This window comes from Nematolebias whitei, chromosome 3, assembly GCF_014905685.2.
Source record: "Nematolebias whitei isolate Nwh7 chromosome 3, NemWhi1, whole genome shotgun sequence".
NCBI classification, from domain to species: domain Eukaryota; kingdom Metazoa; phylum Chordata; class Actinopteri; order Cyprinodontiformes; family Rivulidae; genus Nematolebias; species Nematolebias whitei.
Window position 1 is genome coordinate 24,698,262 of NC_056500.1, and position 20,266 is coordinate 24,718,527.

Consider the following 20,266-nt stretch of genomic DNA (forward strand, 5'->3'; position numbering starts at 1 on the left):
TCACTCCAGGAATCAATGACATACCCAACTGCAAGGGTCCGTTCAGGGCATGAGGGTTCTCCAGCACCCTGTCGTCTGGTGGAAAAAAATGTATCAATTGCATTGAGGGACCAGCTGACCAGATCTATAATAATTTTTGACTCAGGAGATGTGTAAAGAGAGGCTCTGAGGTCGACAGGACAAGAAAGCAAAAAAAGCAGGAGGAAGGGTAAGAGCGATCGTCTTCATCGAAGGCGAAAGAGAGAACGAAGATCTGAAGATAAATTAGTCTCAAAAGGAGTCACACAAGCATACAAGATTATATGTGTATATGTTCCACAAATGCATAAACGTTTTTTTCTAATGTACACATTTCAGGTAAGTAGGAATATTCTGCGCATACAAATTGTCAAACAAACGTGCACAAATCACCCGTTGTGCACGAATCAGTCAACACAGATCAGCTGCCTGTGAATGTGACTGATCCAGATTCACAAAGGTGATGCTGCGTTCAAAGCTAATGAAAAGCTGGGACATATGAGCTTCGCCACATTTACTGAGTTACTGGGAAATGCCATCAAAACTATCAACTTCCAGCACTTCATGATTTTATTTAGAACAAACAGAACATCCAGGCTGCACCATTAGATCTTACAGAGGCTCAAAGGTGTGAGAGCCAGGGATGGAGATGTTCGTTGTGGATTTACCATGACAACATGCGGTACTCTGATGTCTCCTGTTTCTGAGGGGGTTTAAACGGTGAATGTTTGTAAATTTTGAGATTAATGTTTTTCTGGACTGGAATTGAACAAAGAATAGAAGTGAACTTTAATGTTTTTGGTGCAAGATATTCAAGTGGGGAGGAGTTGCAATGTGGAGAAGAACAGAGGGCGCTTTTATTACTTTTTGCTCGTCTGATACAGTGCAGAGTGATGGATCCTGGTGAGTGGAGGGGGCAATTTTATCCACCAGGCACAATGGTGGAGCCAGGGGTTGGCCAATGGTGGCCTTGGCTCTCACAGATTAGCACAGTTTCCTTAAATTATTGAGGTATCCCGTTTACATAGATATATGGTAGTGGCCAGTGGTGGGCATGGTTTCACAAATCCGCTAATGGCTAATAGCAAAGCTAACTTTTTCTTTAGCAGGTTATCGTTTTTGCTAACTTTGGAAATCATTTGTGGACCAATTAGCTTCTGTTTAATTAGGTTTCGATAAATTTGAGTCCACTAAAAGAAATTCACACGTTTGTTCCTGTCTGTTGTGGGCGTGTCTAAAAGAGTCTCTGTTTTGGAAAACTTCTATTTTTTATTTATTTACACCATTTAGCTCATAAAATCCCCCAATTATCTCCTCACATATAATGTGTCAACCTGCATTACAGAAGGCTGTAACTCTTGTTTGGAGTGGCCGAATTGCCACAAATGATCCCACCCACCTTCAAATCAAAAGAACAGACTCAAACCAACATGAACAGGTTTACATCAGTCCCACCAATCTTCAACTGGAAGGAGACGAAGATGGGTGACGCAGACTGAGTGAAAGTCGTCTTAGCAATTAGCAGTTAGCGTTAGCTTCCATTAATTTGTTTTACATGTTTAGTGTTAGTGAAGCTAACTGTTTGGTTAGCTGTGCCCACCACTGACTATCTTGGATTTTGAAGTGGCGACCCAATTTTCAAAAGGAAACTTTGTTACGCCCAGACGAAGCGACAAACCAAAACGGAAGTCTGTACCTCGCTTATGTTTCAAGATATGCTCACAACATAAACGGGCAGATTGAGGGTATTTCCAATTTAAAAAAATTAATAAACAAAATGTTTTAAAAGATCTCCGTCTTCCCAAACATCCATCCATTATCTTTACCCGCTTCTTTTTTTTCAGGTCGCGGGGGTCACTGGTGCCCATATCCAGCTATCACTGTGCGAGAGGTGGGGGACACCCTGGACACGTCTCCAGTCCATCACAGGGACACAGAGACAAACGAGACAAACAACCATTCACACTCTCACTCACACCTAGGGACAATTTAGAGTTACCAATCAGACTAACATGCATGTTTTTGGTCTGTGGGAGGAAACCAGAGTACCCGAAGAAAACCCACACATGCACGAAGAGAACATGCAAACTCCACCCAGAAAGGATCCCCGGACGGGATTTGAACCGGCGACCTTCTTGCTGAGAGGCGGCAGCTCTACCAATTGTGCCACCGCGCTGCCTTCTTCCAACATTCAAACTATATTTTATTCCAAGGTAAAACGTGTAACTTACCTGTCCTGGACGAAGTGATGTGTGAAGGTTTCAGGGTAGTGCAGGTTAGTTTTAATGAGCTGAGAAAGTTCTGGTAAAGGCAGGATGATTGGGGGAGGTAACTCCGACTTAAACTTGAGTAGAACCATCTCCTGGGCCTCCTACAAAAACAATCAAATCCAGACCAACTGAAAACTGGAGGGAGGAACAGTAAAATGGTGATATTTATTATGACAGTTTATTTCATGGTTAATCCAGGTGACCCTTCATAGAAATAGTTCACAAAATTTGACACAAGGATTGGATTATGACTGGTGTAGTACAAATAAACTGGACTGAATTAAATTACTAAATAAACTGATATGATGTATCTATCCAATTCTTTATAAAGATGCTATGTTCACTGAGTTCTAAACAAATGTGTGTTTTGGTGTTTTTTGTACCTCTTTAGGAACCAGAGAACTGGTCTCTTTACCAAACGTCTGCAGCGCTACATGGAGCTGACCCTCCAAGATCAGCTGTCTGTTGTCTTCGATCACATATGCCTGTTCACAAAAAACACATTCAACTCCAACGCAGAGTGTCCACCTTCATTTTATACAACGACAGAGCTGACTCAGGCAGGAAAAAAAAAAAAAAAGTCTGATAGGAATTTTTTTGCCTCCAATTCCTACATGTGTCCAGTTAACCACTTTTTTGTCTGTCCAAACAGATCTCACTTGTAAATGAGTCTTTGAGGCTCAATGTGATTTATCTGTTAAATAAAGGTTGAATGAATGAATCTGAAGCTACAGCGTGGCGTAATTTACAGTGGAGCATGTGTACAGTGGTGCTTGAATGTTTGTGAGCTCTTTAGAATTGTCTATATTTCTGCATAAATGACCTAAAGTCCTTGAAGTAGATAAAGAGAACCCAGTTAAACAAATGAGACAAAATTATTATTCTTGGTCGTTTATTTATTGAGGAAAATGATCCAATATTACATATTTGTAAGAGGTAAAAGTATGTGAGCCTCTAGGATTAGCCGTGAATTTGAAGGTGAAATTAGACTCAGGTGTTTTCAATCAATGTGATGATGATCAGGTGTGAGAGGTGAACCTTGTTTGATTTAAAGAACAGGATCTTTCAAAGTCTGCTCTTCACAACATGTTTGTGGAAGTGTCTCATGGCAGGAACAAAGGAGATTTCTGAGGACCTCAGAAAAAGAGTTGTTGGGGGGGGGGGGGGGGAGAGTGGTGGCGCAGAGGCTAGAGAAGGTGGGACTGTGATCGGAAGATCGCCAGTTCAAGCTCCGGTACCGACAACATCAAAAATGTGGGTGGGGTAGGTGAAGCACTCACAGCTGCCCCCACCCTCATTCGCCCCACCCTGGGCCCATGAGCAAGGCCCTCAAACTCCATCTGCTCCCTAAACAGATCTCTCTTGAAAATGAGTTCTCGTGGCTCAAGGACACTACCTGGATAAATAAAGGGTAAATTAAAAAAAAAAATGTTGATGCTCATCAGGCTGGAAAATGTTACAAAACCATCTCTAAAGAGTTTGGACTCCACCAATCCACAGACTGACAGACTGTGTACAAATGGAGGAAATTCAAGACCATTACCCTCCCCAGGAGTGGTCGACCAACAAAGATCACTCCCAGAGCAAGGTGTGTAATATCTGTCGAGGTCACAAAGAAGCCCAGGGTAACTTCTAACAACTGAAGGTCTCTCTCACATTGACTGATGTTAATGTTCATGAGTCCACCATCAGGAGAACTCTGAACAACAATGGTGTTCATGGCAAGGTTGAAGGAGAAGCCACTGCTCTCCAAAAAGAACATTGATGCTCGTCTGCAGTTTGTTAAAGAGCACGTGGACAAGCCAGAAGTTTAGTGGAAGAATGTTTTGTGGACAGATGAGACCAAAATAAAACTTTTAGTTTAAATGAAAAGTGTTGCGTTTGGAGAAAGGAAAACTCTGCATCCCTGTATAAGAATCGTATCCCATCTGTGAAACATGGTGGTGGTATCATGGTTTGGGCCTGTTCTGCTGCATCTGGGCCAGGACGGCTTGCTGTCATTAATGGAACAATGAATTCTGAATTATTTCAGAGAACTGTAAAGGAAAATGTCAGAACATCTGTCCATGAACTGAATCTCAAGAGAAGGTGGATCATGCAGCGACAATGATTCTCAACATACAAGGGGTTCTATTAAAGAATGGTTCAAGAAGAATAAAGTTCATGTTTTGGAATGGCCAAGTCAAAGTCCTGACCTTAATCCAATCCAGATGTTGCAGAAGGACCTGAAGCAGCAGTTAATGTGAAGAAACCACCAACATCCAGAGTTGAAGCTGTTCTGTACAGAAGAATGGACTAAAATTCCTCCAAGCTGGTGAGCAGGACTGATCAAGTAACTGGAAATATTTAGTTGCCATTATTGCTGCACAGGGGCGTCAAACCAGGTACTGAAAGCAAAGGTTCACATACTTTTACCAATCACAAATATGCAATATTGGATCATTTTCCTCAGTAAATGATCAAGTTTAATATTTTTGTCTCATTTATTTAACTGGTTTCACTTTCTCTATTTTTAGAACTTGTGTGAACATCTGATGATGTTTTAAGTCATTTATGCAGAAATATAGAAAGCTCTAAAGGGTTCAAAAACACTGAAGCACTACTGTATGCAATACGTAATGTAAAATAAGTGATTAACCACTTTTAAAGTTAACTGTAATACAGTGCCTTGCAAAAGTATTCGGCCCCCTTGAACTTTTCAACCTTTTGCCACATTTCAGGCTTCAAAAATAAAGATATAAAATTTTAATTTTTTGTGAAGAATCAATAACAAGTGGGACACAATCGTGAAGTGGAATGAAATTTATTGGATGTGTCAAACTTTTTTAACAAATAAAAAACTGAAAAGTGGAGCGTGCAATATTATTTGTCCCCTTTACTTTCAGTGCAGCAAACTCACTCCAGAAGTTCAGTGAGGATCTATGAATGATCCAATGTTGTCCCAAATGACTGATGATGATAAATATAATCCACCTGTGAGTAATCAAGTCTCTGTATAAATGCACCTGCTCTGTGATAGTCTCAGAGTTCTGTTCAAAGCACAGAGAGCATCAAGAAGACCAAGGAACACACCAGGCAGGTCCGAGATACTGTTGTGGAGAAATTTAAAGTCGGATTTGGATACAAAAATATTTCCCAAGCTTTAAACATCCCAAGGAGCACTGTGCAAGCAATCATATTGAAATGGAAGGAGTATCAGACCACTGCAAATCTACCAAGACCCGGCCGTCCCTCTAAACTTTCATCTCGAACAAGGAGAAGACTGATCAGAGATGCAGCCAAGAGGCCCATGATCACTCTGGATGAACTGCAGAGATCTACAGCTGAGGTGGGAGAGTCTGTCCATAGGACAACAATCAGTCGTACACTGCACAAATCTGGCCTTTATGGAAGAGTGGCAAGAAGAAAGCCCTTTCTCAAAGATATCCATAAAAAGTGTTGTTTAAAGTTTGCCACAAGCACCTGGGAGACACACCAAACATGTGGAAGAAGGTGCTCTGGTCAGATGAAACCAAAATCGAACTGTTTGGCCACAATGCAAAACGATGTGTTTGGTGTAAAAGCAACACAGCTCATCACCCTGAACACACCATCCCCACTGTCAAACATGGTGGTGGCAGCATCATGGTTTGGGCCTGCTTTTCATCAGCAGGGACAGGGAAGATGGTCAGAATTGATGAGAAGATGGATGAGGCCAAATACAGGACCATTCTGGAAGAAAACCTGTTTGAGTCTGCGAGAGACATGAGACTGGGACGGAGATTTATCTTCCAACAAGACAATGATCCAAAACATAAAGCCAAATCTACAATGGAATGGTTCACAAATAAACATATCCAGGTGTTGGAATGACCAAGTCAAAGTCCAGACCTGAATCCAATCGAGAATCTGTGGAAAGAGCTGAAGACTGCTGTTCACAAACGCTCTCCATCCAACCTCACTGAGCTCGAGCTGTTTTGCAGGAAGAATGGGCAGAATTTCAGTCTCTCCATGTGCAAAACTGATCGAGACAAACCCCAAGAGACTTGCAGCTGGAACTGCAGCAAAAAGCGGCGCTACAAAGTATTAACGCAAGGGGGCCGATAATATTGCACGCCCCACTTTTCAGTTTTTTATTTGTTAAAAAAGTTTGACACATCCAATAAATTTCATTCCACTTCAAGATTGTGTCCCACTTGTTGTTGATTCTTCACAAAAAATTAAAATTTTATATCTTTATGTTTGAAGCCTGAAATGTGGCAAAAGGTTGAAAAGTTCAAGGGGGCCGAATACTTTCGCAAGGCACTGTACTTAAACTAAGAGAAAAGATTATTGAAATGTACAAGTCAGGGATTTCCAAGACCTTAAACATTCCCAGAGTTCTGTTAAATTCATCATCAAGAAATGAAAGGAATATGGAACATGTGTAAATCTACCAAGAGCAGACCATCCTCACAAAATGAGTAATAGTGAAGAAGGAGAATAGTGAAAGGGACCACGATGACCTGTGACCACTCTGAAGGAGCTACAAGCTTCAGCAGATGAAACGAGAGACTGAGCATAGAGCAACTGTTGCCAGAGTTCTTTAGCACTCTAAGCTTTATGGGAGAGTGCCAAAGATAAAACTCATTAAAACTTGATTAGCCTTTAGTCTTTCTTTCTGAGCAACAAGCTGTATGTACCTTATGTAGTAAATGTATTTTACATACCTTCCAGATGATAATTAGGTTGAGGTCAAGCTCATTACACTTCTTGGCGATCCATGTGAGGTTGGAACCAGCAGAGGTGTCAGTGGGTCCAGAGTTCTGACTTTTGCTGTTGTTGGGTGCCCTGGATTTTAAATCTACTGGCTGAAAGGCTGATGTGGAACAACAACGGAAGAAGAAATCTCCACAGGGAGTGTAAGAACTGATGATCTGCACATAGAAACAAGTCAAACAATTGGTTTTTAAGCCTACAAGCTACTGACAATATTTTGACATCTGTGTCTTTCAGTGAAGTTCATTTTCTTTTTTAAATGATCTGGATCAGACTTAAGGGCCCGGGATACTCCATCCAGAACCAAACAGTCAATGCGCAATCACGTGATTGCAGGACCTTCCTTTTTTGGACACACATTTCATATTCCAGGAGACAATGGTGCAGAGCTCCTGGGAAAACCCTCCCACTGCAGTTTATGTTACTGCATGGGTTACTTCCTGCCAGGGTCTCCACTCTGTCCCAGCAGTTGCCATTTGGCCAGACATCTATCATGAAGTGCCACACTTTTCAGCAGATAGACTCCTCCATACACAATGTCTGCATTATCTCCATCCAGGAGTTTTTGTCTGTTTGTCTAATTTAGTGTTTGAAGAGTTGTGCAGCTGAATGTCCGAGCATGATGAACATGCCCATAAACTTCAGACCAATCTCAGAATACTTGACGCATATGCCTGTGAAGAAAAAGTTTGACCCAGGCCTTGTGTCGAAAAGGGGGCGGAGCAACTGTGAGAACAAAATGATGCGATTTTCATCATGCAACAACTACGTTACTGAGAGCAAATTTTGCCAATTTGGATGGAGTATGCAGAGCCCTTTAGATGATGAGAGCAGTGATTTACATCAAGACAGGGCTGCTCCATTAAACGGAGATGTGATATCCACTGTTGTTATCAAATATAAATACCTGAATACATTCAAGAAAACTGCCACAGCCTTGAAAACAAAACCTTGAAAAAATACTAAATGACTAGACTTTAGGCAATTTGATAGATATTGAGCTAAAACGATGTGGTAGGAGCTGAGATTTTGCGATACTGAGATGGTGAATTAATTTATTTTCAAGGTTTGATTAAAAGGCAACAATTGTATTATTTCCAACATAGGTTGATCTCCTCCTTGAATTGCCATCTTATTGTGTTAGAGGAGTTTGTACAGTCACCGAAAGAACGAGATTGTGGATACAGGTGGTTGAAATGAGTTTCCTCTGCAGGGTAGCTGGACTCTCCCTTAGACACAGGGTGAGAAGTTCAGTTATCCAGGAGAGACTCGGAGTAGAACCACTGCTCCTCCAAATCCAGAGGAGCCAGGTGAGGTGGTTCGAGCATCTGGTAGGGATGCTCCCTGGGTGCCCCCTTAGGGAGTTGCTTCAAGCATGTCCAACTAGGAGGAGACCCTGGGGAAGACTCAGGACATGATCTTTACACTCACTTAGATCCTCGAGGGGTCATGGGCGTTTGCCCATCCAGTCTACATGTGTTTTGTGGACTTAGAGAAGGCGTTCAACCATGTTCTTTAAGTACACTGTGGGGGGTGGAGACAGATGTCTGAGCCTCCCTGCTCAAGTTGATGCCCCAGCGACCCGGCTTCAGAACACACGGAAGATGTTTGACTGGACTGATTGAAAGACCGACAGATCAATCGACCGATCGCCCAATGGACGGATGGATGGAAGGATAGATGGATGGATGAATGAATAAGTTGATCTTGGTCTAAAATGCTGGCTTTAAAGGTGGTGGGTGATATGCATTCCTTTAAGAAATGTCAGAGCTTTTCCCTCCAGCATCACTGAACGCTGGGAACAGAGAATGATAGGGTTTGTCTGTAACATTAGAGGCTTTACCTCAATATGTAGCCCTAAAACAAAAAGTAAAAAACAGTCAACTGAATTTACCCGTTCATTTCCAAGATTCACATCTGCAAACGTGTATTTCTCAGCGGTGTCCAAGTTGGCTAAAACAAAAGAAAAAAAAAAATTTAACTTGTACTTAGTCGAAGACTAAACCCAGTCCAAAATGGCTACTGTGTCCCAGAGTGACGTACCTTGATGGGGTTTGCATCGTGTAGCCCGAAAACAAAGTTTGGTTCTTTCTCTGCTGCTCAGTTTGCAATCTGGAGTTAAAAAAAAAGCCTTATAAAATATTAACTTTGTCATTAAAAGCTGCAAAAAATATCACAAGTTATCACAACCAAATGGCTCAGGCTCAAGCATTCCTTATGACACAAGACACAGGTGTTCGTCACTTAATTCAGTTTATTATCTTGCCCCTCCTTACCTATCTGACCTCCTTCACATCTCCATCCCCTCTTGCTCTCTCAGATCCTCCTCTTCGCTCCACCTCCATGTACCCTCTGCCCACCTCTCCACCATGGGGAGCAGGGCCTTCACCTGCTCTGCCCCTCACCTCTGGAACTCTCTACCACCAGACCTACAAAACACTACCTCTCTTTCTCTGGTCAAGACTACTCAGTCTGAAAACACATCTCTTTAGGCTCGCTTATCCTTCTTAACTTTGTTTTATGTATTTTATATTCTTTATGTATTTTTTATTCCAATTTATTCCTGTTGGTCTTTGCACTGTGTTTGTTTTTACGCAATTCTTATCTGATATGTTTCTTGCAGTAAAATGTCCTTGGGTGTCCTGAAAGGTGCTTTTTAAATAAAATTATTGTTGTTATTATTATTATTTATATAGCCCCAAGTCACAACAGAAGTCGTCTCAGGGCACTGTACAAAAGCATTCACATACATTATAAAAGCCAAATTACCAGTAGTTAATTAGAACTTAGTCATGTCGTTCACCTTGTGTGACCCAGAGAAATAATGGCGACTGTTTTTAGCATGTGGAAGTTATTGAGCACATTAGCTACTATTAATTATAAATGTGTGTGTGCTCTAGGATGTTTATTGTTTGCTTAAATTAAATTAAAATAAAAACTTGCATTTGTCATTTGTTCCTTTTGTCCACTTTTATAGTACCACTCTTTTTTTCCCTTTTTGTTTTAGCTGCTCCCTTCTAGCAACCTAAGTCACATGAAGACTTGGCAATTATTTTATTAACCTTTATTTAACCAGGCAAATCCCAATGAGATCACATATCTCTTGCAGGGGAGGCCTGGTCCTGAAGGAAGCCTAACATGCATGTTTTTGGTCTGTTTTACGCCAGATGCCCTTCCTGATGCAACCACAGCCCTCTGTGTGGAGCAGAGATCTGCCATCTAGGATACCCAGGGGGAGCAGATGGTGGGGTTTGAAGGCCTTGCTCAAGGGTCCAGAGTGGGGGCAAAATGAGGGTGGAGGCAGGTGTGGGTGTTTCACCTTTCCCACCCACATTTTGATGTTGTCGGTACCGGGAGTTAAACTGGCGATCTTCCGATCACAGGTCCACCTTCTCCAACATCTGTGCCACCACTCCTTTTATTGAACCCTAAACTAGACTCACCATATTTAGGTGTACTGTTAAACCCCTATATTTATTTATTTTGAATTAAACGAGCAGGGCTGTAGGTCAAGATATGCAGTTTTGTGTACATACCATTATCTTTGGAGGGATTAATATATTTGTGGAGACGCCAATGTTGACTGCTGCTGGACACCTGAACAATGTGGAACTCCCGCACGCCACCTTCACTCTGTCAGACAAACGAAGGATATTTAAACAGAAGTAAAACCCAAACATGCACCGTAGGTATGTTTATTTTTGTCTCCTTTACCGTGTTGACGTTCTCCACATCGATAAAGACCAAAGTTCCCCGGCTGCCTTTATCATCTACAGAGTGAGGAGGAGGAGCGGTGCTGCGGCAGGCTGAAGCCTGAATGCTCAGAGAACGACTGGTGCAGATAAACACCGTGTGGCGCAACACTCGATGACTTCACATGCAGACAGAAACAGAAAGACACTGTCAGACACAGCTGGGACAGAATCGATTGATCTCCTTTTGTATTTTGATCTTCATTTTGAAATCGATACGGCATTCAGAAAACAACATTTGGTTGGATAAAACCAACATTTCCAACTTGTGTATTTTACCACCTGTTCATAGAGATAATGATCACTGTGGTTGCTCTAGTCATAACAATCAGTTTTAAATGGCATCATGAAGACCAAGGAATACATAAAGTTTAAAAACCATGTATTTTTTTTTACACAGATTATGCAATGCTTTGTATTGGTCCATCACATAAAATCCTAGTAATTCCAGGTCCCAGAAACAACCTTAGAGATCTCTGTCCAGAAGAATAATAAACTATTTAGTTCACACATTTATCAACTTTACCTGATTTTGAGTAGTTTCTCTGAGCTCTCGTAGTAGAACAGAAAGTTGATTTCATGGACCCCCTCCTGGTCTGGCCCTCGGAGCCACAGAGGCAGCCGAATAGACTCCCCTGGTTGAAGCATACCCCCTTGTACAGGGATTTCCATCACCCCCGATGGCTGACCAAACTCTTCGGCTGAAACGAAACTCTCTGAGGCTTCTGAACCCAGCTGAATGTTTGTGGCAAATGTTTTATAGGCTGAGCAGTTTTCAGCCGAGACTGGAGTGGAGGGTGTTGAGGACTGACTGCCGAAGGTGAAGAAGTCAGGGTGGGTAGACACCACACGGAGACCACGCAAAGGAACAGCACTGACATTACAGAACTCCACAAAGGCTTTTCTGATCTCACCACACAGCAGAGCAGTGGGAAACTGCAGGAAGAAGACCTGAGGCAGACACACAAACACATTAGTAAATATTTAGACTTTAAAAAAAAAACTTGTGTTTACTGGCTCAGAAAATACTTAGGTACATAAGAATGGACCTAGAGCTACACAATAATTCTGGTAGAAACCGTCCCAGTTCGGTTGAACAGGTGGCTGCTGCTGGCTCCATAGTCAGACCTACCTCCATCAGGGGCATCAGGGGTGTTATGATGGGATCCAGACGTCGATCGGTACCGTGTCGAACCTGCATCTTGTCTTCTTTGGTCAGGTTTAGTCGTGGGCCCTGGATCTTCAGGTCCTGTCTGCCACGAACCGTCATCAGAATCGGTGTTTGTTGACCTGCAGCCACAGGAAGCCCAAGTTTTTATTTTTTCAGGAGTATAATGAAAGAATGAAATGATCCTGAACGATCCAGACTTGTTATTTTCATGAACACCTGATTGTGTTCTGACTATTTAGTAAAAAAAAAAAATCTAACTCTGATGTTCTCAAAGACAGCTAAGCTACATTTCAGAGTTGTACATAATCATTTTTTGCAACATGATGTGACATATACTCTGCTTATTATTTATTTAAGTTTTTTAAATAAACAGAAACCAAATACATAAAATGTAAGAATGAACAGTGTTCATGTTGAGGATTTGGTTACTGAAGCTGTGTGAACAACAGTCAAGAAGTCAACAACACTGCAAGCATTTATCAGTTTATTTTTATTTTTATTTACCTTCAGCATTTGAAGTTGTTTCCCCAACAAAAGATGAAGTCAGGTCGTAAACTACGCCAGCAATGTTCAGCTGACCTGTTCTGTGTGGCAGGAGCCTCAGTCTGGCCTGAGATTAAGGAGAATGTTAAAGTTAGCTCAATAATCCCAATGTCATCTTTCATTCTTAGTAACTCTCTTGTCTTCAAGCCATTTATGTCCACACACAGGTCTCACACAATCTGTGTATCACAGCTGATTCTAAAGCCTCCATCATGAAGATATGCTTTTCACAGATGTCTATGAATTGTTGAAGCTCAAGCAGTACTTTGAGATGTTGATATTACCCACACTTCTATTGTGATGTCATTGTATAACAAAGTAAAAGCTACCTGCATTTTTTCTACATAAAGTCAAGCTCAGTCCCAGTGCAGGTGAGACTCCATCGGGGCTGACCCATGCCTTCTGGGCACTGTCTTCTGGAGGCTTCACGACCCACTAAAAGGAGACTGAGGACAACCCAAAACTCACAGGAGGGATTTTATACAACTTCTCAGTCCTGGGAACACTTTGGGATTTCCCAGGAGGAGCAGGAGTGTCCCCGGTAAGGAGATATCTGAGTTTCTCTCCTGGACCTGCTGCCTTTACCGCAGGTTGGATAAAGACTGAGTAACAACTTTGATCTCTGGACTCCAGGGGCGGACTGGGACAATAATCCAGGCCGGGAATTTTGATACCATCCCAGGCCACCACCACCTGATTAACGCAAACCACCAAGACTGAGTTCAATTGAGCGCACTTTGAATGCATGTTGTTTGCACACGTCTAACTGAATACCTACATAAATCTTTCTTCTGTGGTGCAATAATCCGTCCTCAAATCACATAAACTGAAATTATGTTGCCCTATATTTTGCTATGCATAAGACTGAACTTAGTTTTTTGGATTAAAGACAAAAGTTTCAACAAGTTTTTTTTTTATTTGTCCAGAGGACCTGACTTAACTTTTTTAGATACAAAAAAATCTGAATTCCTAGACATTTCAACATTAAACTTTTTTCAGATCCTAACCCATATTATAAAATTTGCAATATTCTTTGTAAAAACTTAAAAACATTTGTTATATTAAGTCAGTTTTGGCCCACTTAGGTCCCTCAAAGTGAAGCTAGCATGTGGATATTAAGCTGTGCTGATAAACTGTGCCAGAGTTCAATTTTTTCAACACAAGTGTTTCTCTTACCTGCTCCATTACGAACAAACATTAATTTATAGCACTTAGCAGCATCCGCGGCCAGAGCTTTTCTCTTTTTTATCCTCTCTCTCTCTGCTCCACCTTTCCTCTTCTTTGGCTGTCTCTGTTGCTCCATTCTACAACTCAGAGATGCACGCACCGCGCGCCAACACCGTCGGGAGCGCGAGTCCTCGGGCGGGGAGGGGGGCGGGCGCAATGTGTGTGTGTGTGTCTCTGCTCTGTGACACACAGAAAAGGAAGGGAGGGGGCCGGCCCGGCCGGGGGATGTGCCAGGCTTTCTCCGTCGCTGCAGTGCAGCGTGAGACCTGAGCCCAGGCAAAAGTGAATTGTTTATTTAAAATAATAAAGTCCGTGCGACCCGAACCGAGCCTTTAGTCCCGTTCCTCGGCAACCAGGCCACCGGGAAGTGTCCCGTCGTGCCCGATGGTGAATCCGCCACTGCTGGACTCACTGATGAACAATAATTTATAACTTTAAATCTTACATTCTAAATTATAAAGAGCTAACAAACCTTTTCCTACACGTAAAAGCAGCTGCAGAACTGAAAGCTAACTGGACTTAGTGCATAACTAAACTCTCCCCTAAAGATAAGGTGAGGAGTTCAGTTCTCCAGGAGAAACTCAGAGAACAGCCGCTGCTCTTTCACTGCCAGAGGAGTCAGTTGAGGTGGTTCAGACATCTGGTAAGGACACCTCCCTAGGGAAGTGGTCTGGACATGTTCCGACTGGGAGGAGACCACAGGGGGGACCAGGACATGCTAGACAGACTATGTCTCTCAATTGGCCTGCGAGTCCTTCCAGAAGAGCTGGAGGAGGTGGCTGTGGAAGATGTCAGGACCACCTGGCTCAGTCTGCTGCCCCTGAGACCTGACTCCAGAACAAGCGGAAGAGAATGGATGGAAGGATGAATAAATAATGTCAACACACATTTATTCATCTGTAGATCCTTGTCTTCATGTCAGAACACCAGTTTTGATGGGTCTTTCATGCCCCAGATGTGTCCGCTTATTTACTTACATCATCTGAAGTTTTATAAAGACAATTGTTCTGCACTTTTCTGCAACTTTAAAACTATCCCAGTTTAGGTTAGAGGGAGTTTTAATGCTTTATAAGACTGATATTTATTTTACCAGCAACGAATAATCTGAAAGTAAAGTCTTAATAATGCAAACACTCTTCATTCATTCATTACATGCATCGTAAACTCTGTTCTATATTCTGCTGTTTGAGCCCAGGTCTACAGCAGTAATGTTCAAACACTTCTCACCGTTTTGGTTTCTTCCGATCCGATCTCAAAATCTTTGATGATTTCAGTCGTGACAATGCCATCTTTCTGTGCAGTCTACAAAAACACGGAAGAGACAAAAAAATAAAATAATTACAAATCAATTTGAATACCAAAGATCAATTAGAATAAGAAGTTTTCAGCATTTCGACCTGCAGAGCTGAGGCCTCCTCATTACTGATCGTCTCTCCTGTGATCTGCTCACATGTCTTTTGTGTTAAAACGGTCCCATCAGCAGTAAACTTCCAGAGAAGTGAGAGATTGGACAAGGTCAAAGAAACCTTTAGAGGATTCCTGAATGTCAGCTCAACTATGATTGGTTCTGCAGAGGGGAGTACAAACAGAACAGACAGAATGGACATTTGGTCCATTGGTAATTGTTTACTAATAATAAAGAGGCACAATGGTTCATTTCCATTGTTTCACTCTTCTCACCATCCACCACAGCCAGCGGGTGACGAAGGTTGTCCGTCTGACTGTTCAAACAGCTCTGAGTTGGTTGGAAGTTCTGTGGAATGATCCCACGATTGGCCGAAGACACAAGCTGCTCCTCCAGATGGCACCACATGGCTGATGAGCTCTGATCGAACTCCTGATCCAACGACACATGAGTGGCTGCCTGCTTTTCTCCTAAAAAAATAGACCATACAAAAATACAAGGACAGTTAAGTTTTATTTTTAGTACATTTACACTTCCAACTGTGCTACTGCAGCTGTTGATCAATGTCAAGGAACAGGCTTGTTTAACAGGAGTCTGTTTTAGTTGGACTTACAACCTGGTTTTCTTTTCAGTTATACAAATAAAGCCGTCTTGACTTCCTTACTTTGAGATTGTTCTGCCGTTATTAGCTGTACTACAACGTACAACATATCTGCTTGTATCTTACACTGCCCGATTCCTGTCAAACTGGACTTTCTATGCACAACCAGCATCTTGAATCCTACCTTGGCATCTCAAACATGTCAACCAAAACCTTTACTTTAAGCAGAGGTAGAGTGGAGAGTGTCTTCAACGTCTCAGTCACGGTGTGGTACAGAAACTCCTCTGTGCAGAAGAGGAAGGGGCTTCAATGTGATATAAAATCTGAACATCACATTTCTGGAGCAACCGTCCCCTCTCTACAGAACATTTTGTTCAGCAGGGTCATTTAGATATGACCCCCAGTGGATTCTCTTCACACAGCTTCCCTTGGGGAGACACAGCAGTGTGAAACCATAGACCACAAGACTGACAGTTTTTTTTTACTCTACAAACTATTTACAGTGTTGGTTTGTTTATTATCAGGAGAGTTTTAACAGGCTTTTCTCTGTTAATTTACAGTGAACGTCTTGTTATGGCTGTTAGATTATCAGTGCTGTAACAGACAAACTGTACTTCAATAAAATCTGTGTTGGAGATGTTTGTATCCACACAAAAAAAATCAAGTAAGGCAATGACCTCTATGTTCACACAGCTGGTGTTAATCCTTAATTTAAATTTTTTTGTTCAGATCTGATTTTTGTGTGTGTGTGGTCGTTCACTGAAGGTAAAAGCAAACTCAAGTATTGATCTCGTCATGTTAGTATAAATACAGTCTGACGCCAAGGTTAGTATCATATGTTGCTGTAGATTCAGTCATCCAGGACAAGGGAAATTAAAAGAACAAAGACGAAGCAACTAGGCTTTTGTTCTGTAGCTGAAGATGTGCAGTATTTAAACTATGTGAGGTTGGTATAATTATTATTAATACTTGGCTTGATCTGGTTACCCCCATCTCACTGACGTAAGTCGGATGAACTGAGATATGACCATTCAGACTGAGGTCTCTTTGAAAAACATCAGATATATATCCAATTCAGTAACACATATGAAAAAGTTGTAGGTTGGACGCAATTTATTTTTTTTAAGTTATCACGTTCAAACAGTCATGAAAAAATCAGATATGGGTCTTAGATGTACTTAAAACTAGTTAATCAGCAAGTTACCTTCTGCAAGGCGTCGTTCATGTCCAAAGAAGACTCTTGTGGCAGAGCTATGAATGAAGGGCAGGGGTAGCTCAGGTAGGCATCCTTCATTTTCTCCAGTCACATTCTAAGAAAAGCACACATCATTTTAGGTGACAGCTCTTTGTTGCCTTTGAACTCATTTAATTTCTTTAATTTGTTTAGTAAAAGAACCGGTTTATAATGTTAAAACAGCTCATAGTCTGTTCCCAACCATGCTGGGTTTTTTTTTCTTGCTACTCTACGGTGAAACCAGACGTGTTTCCCCTCTCTGCCCCCCCACCCGCTTCCCTGCTGCGCTCTTTTGTCCTGTGAACCCTTAAAAAGCCTATTTTTTTTTCCCCTGCATACCTCTTAATTGGAAGGATCAGCTGGTCTCTCAACAAAATCGATCAACTTCTCCCGACAGGAGTCAGGGTAAGGAGGACACTCTGAACTCTGAAGGACAAATTGGATTCATGATGATGACTAGATTCTACTGTTTGGTTGGTGGAATCTGGTTGTCTACAAATTCGTGTGGAGGTGTTGAAGCTTGACAGTGCTCGGACTGAATGTGGAGCTGTGACAGGGAATTGGAGCAGCTGTATCAGGACTGTGATCTCTCTGGCAGCACTCATGAATGGTGGGAATAATCTGGAGAAGCTGTGAGCTCGACTTTGGAGTAAAGGATCAATTCGGCTGTTTTGGAGTTTCCATCAGAGAATATGTACCAGCGAGACTTTAAAGGCAGAAAAAACAATTACGAGTTCTGCCTGACCCAAACTGTGGCCTTGATGCCGGACTTATCTCAACTCCTCCTGGCATGTTTTGAAAACAACAAAGATGCTTTGACTGTTTCCTCACCCCTCTCCTCCCCAAGGCCGTGGACATGTGACAGAACTTCAACTGAGCTGATGATGAACGTCACCTCTTATCTGGACAATGGCTGAGGGGTGGGGTGGGGGGGGGGGGGGGGGGGGGGGGGGGGCCTCTGGACTATGCTACGACTTTCCCTTAAAAATTCAATGTTTTCACCGCCTATATGTACATGTATAACGTCTGTTTATGTTGCTTTGCTGTGTTAGGTTTTTTTGATGCCTCAAATTGTGCCCTGTCTAGGACACGATATGAGAGATCTTATTTTTCATACCGTCGCTCCTCATGTTTTCTTTCCTTTTCTTATCTAAGCAAAATATTATTCTGAATAAGAATAAGAAGGCCGCGCTAATTATTTTAGCCACAGCTTCGTTCACTCCGCCCATCTTCGGACGACTGTACGTACATTTTCGCGTTGTATCTCGGTGCAATGCCAATAAAGTTTATTCTGATTCTGATTCATTAGAATGAATGACTCGTGTGTTGACCCAGGCCACCTCGACACAATGTTGGTTAGTTGATTTTGCATCACATGTAATTTACACATTTGTTGAAAGAAAATGCTTCCTGTTAACATAAATATATTCATCCTGTGATGGTGCTTTTATTGCAATGTGTGTGCAGTCGATAGCTCCGATTGCATTAGGAAAACCGGCTGTCGCTGAAAACTGCACTATAACGTTGGCCTGTTCAACGGCATTGTGGGTAATTTGATATTCCTGATTGACATGGATAATTCCATCCTACACAGCTGGCATGGCTCGGCCCAGGGTCGACTGGCACAGTCTCAATCGGTCTGCCAGCTTCCTCTGGAATGCCCCTGTTGCCAAGAACTCCCGTGTGGTCAACAGCTGTACGTGCACGGGCAGCGCACTGCTCCTCGCTGTGTCATGCTCCAAGACCAGCCGCAGCTTTAAGCACAGTTCCAAAAGGACTGGAAGCTGTGGCTGATGAGCCAGTCATCACTGTGGTCCAGAAAACCTTCTCTGTCTCTAAATACATGCTCTCTGCGTATTGTGCCATTTATTATATTCTCTAATAAGGCTACAGCTGTTGTTGTTAAAGGTATTTCTGTACCACTTTGTGCATGTTTTTATATCTACTCATCTAATTTCATACATGTGGATATATTAATTGTTCATCATGTGTGTCCGGTGTGTACAATAATAGTTTTCACATCATTAACAGTTTTCCAGCATCACCTGTGTCGCCAATGGACTAGTAACCATAGAAACGTGTGTGCACTAGCCATGAAGTTGGCGTAGGGCTAAGCGAATTTCCACGGTCATTTCATTCTTGATGCATCTGAAGTTTTACATGAAAAAGGGCGTACGCCATGTTTTTGTGTGTATATTAATTCAACCTTCATTTATACAGTTTAGTCTCACTGAGTCACAAGGACTCATTTACAAGAGAGACCTGCATATGCACCCTTTGTACGAAGCCCCTGATCTTTTGCAAGCATCACACTGTGCTTTGCTCAGAACAGTTTGAAGCTTGTCACAGAGCATGCAATAAAAGTGAATGGGTTCCAGAGTGCAGCACCAATGGAAGCATTTGATCTGAAAGACCCATAACATCATAACTTGTGACAATGAATGACAGAGTTTCTGCCTTTATTTTTTATTCTGCTGTTTAGAATAGATGCCTAACTATAAAAATGAAGTGTGACAGTAAGGAAGCATGTGTACCTTACCTTATAAACATAGAGGAACTCTCTGAGGAAGGCAGACTGCTGTGTAGCTGTCTGTCTGCTGTCATTGACCAAGATCTGTCTGAAAGCTGTTACTGCATTCTCCGGCTGGCTGAGGGTGAAAGAGTGGCGACCGATTGTGAAGTTGATATGATCTTCAGCCAAAGACCAGCCTCTCTCCTTGTACACCTGCATGGCTTGGCAGTAACACCGCAGAGCGTGCCTTCTCTGGATTAAGTGCAATTAGACACAGAAGAAAGATCATATAAAACCAACAAAGAAGAATAAATACTAAGGCAATATTTGTAAGGGTAAATAAAAACCGTCATAATCAAACAGGTAGTCTCAACCACCTTTATCTATGTGTTGTAAGGAAAACACACCGATTTCCACATGGTTCATTAAGATTCATGTCCCATTTTCAGCTCTCTCACTCCTGTTCTGGATCAGAATCTGAATGAGGAACTGGACCACCCTATCATGACGATAGAGCTTGAGGATGCAGTCACAAAGCAGTGAACGTCCAGGTCCAGATGGGTTCCCAAACCAATTCCACAAAACCTTTTGGAAGAAGCTGGCCTCATTCCTATTAGAGATATGTCCTGAGTCTTGTAATACAGGCATACTCCACCAGACATTGATTTAGGAGTTTTTCTAGTTGGAAAAGAGTAAAGACTTTGTATTATGTAGTTCTTATTGTCCCATTAGCCTAAATGTCGACTTCAAACTGATATAAAGGTATGTTACAAATGGCACAAATGCCAAATATATA

General features: G+C 42.0%; 1 protein-coding gene across 1 annotated transcript in view; it reads right to left on the minus strand.

The window, feature by feature from the left end:
• Nucleotides 1-20,266, minus strand: part of trappc8 (trafficking protein particle complex subunit 8) — a 45,355-nt gene that overhangs the window by 2,246 nt on the left and 22,843 nt on the right. Inside the window, 15 exon segments of the mRNA XM_037674264.1 lie at nt 2,250-2,389; nt 2,672-2,773; nt 6,977-7,183; nt 8,920-8,978; nt 9,069-9,137; nt 10,562-10,658; nt 10,740-10,896; nt 11,304-11,728; nt 11,910-12,067; nt 12,453-12,558; nt 14,946-15,020; nt 15,116-15,285; nt 15,399-15,593; nt 16,929-17,034; nt 19,498-19,722. Coding sequence (XP_037530192.1) covers nt 2,250-2,389; nt 2,672-2,773; nt 6,977-7,183; nt 8,920-8,978; nt 9,069-9,137; nt 10,562-10,658; nt 10,740-10,896; nt 11,304-11,728; nt 11,910-12,067; nt 12,453-12,558; nt 14,946-15,020; nt 15,116-15,285; nt 15,399-15,593; nt 16,929-17,034; nt 19,498-19,722 — 2,291 coding nt within the window.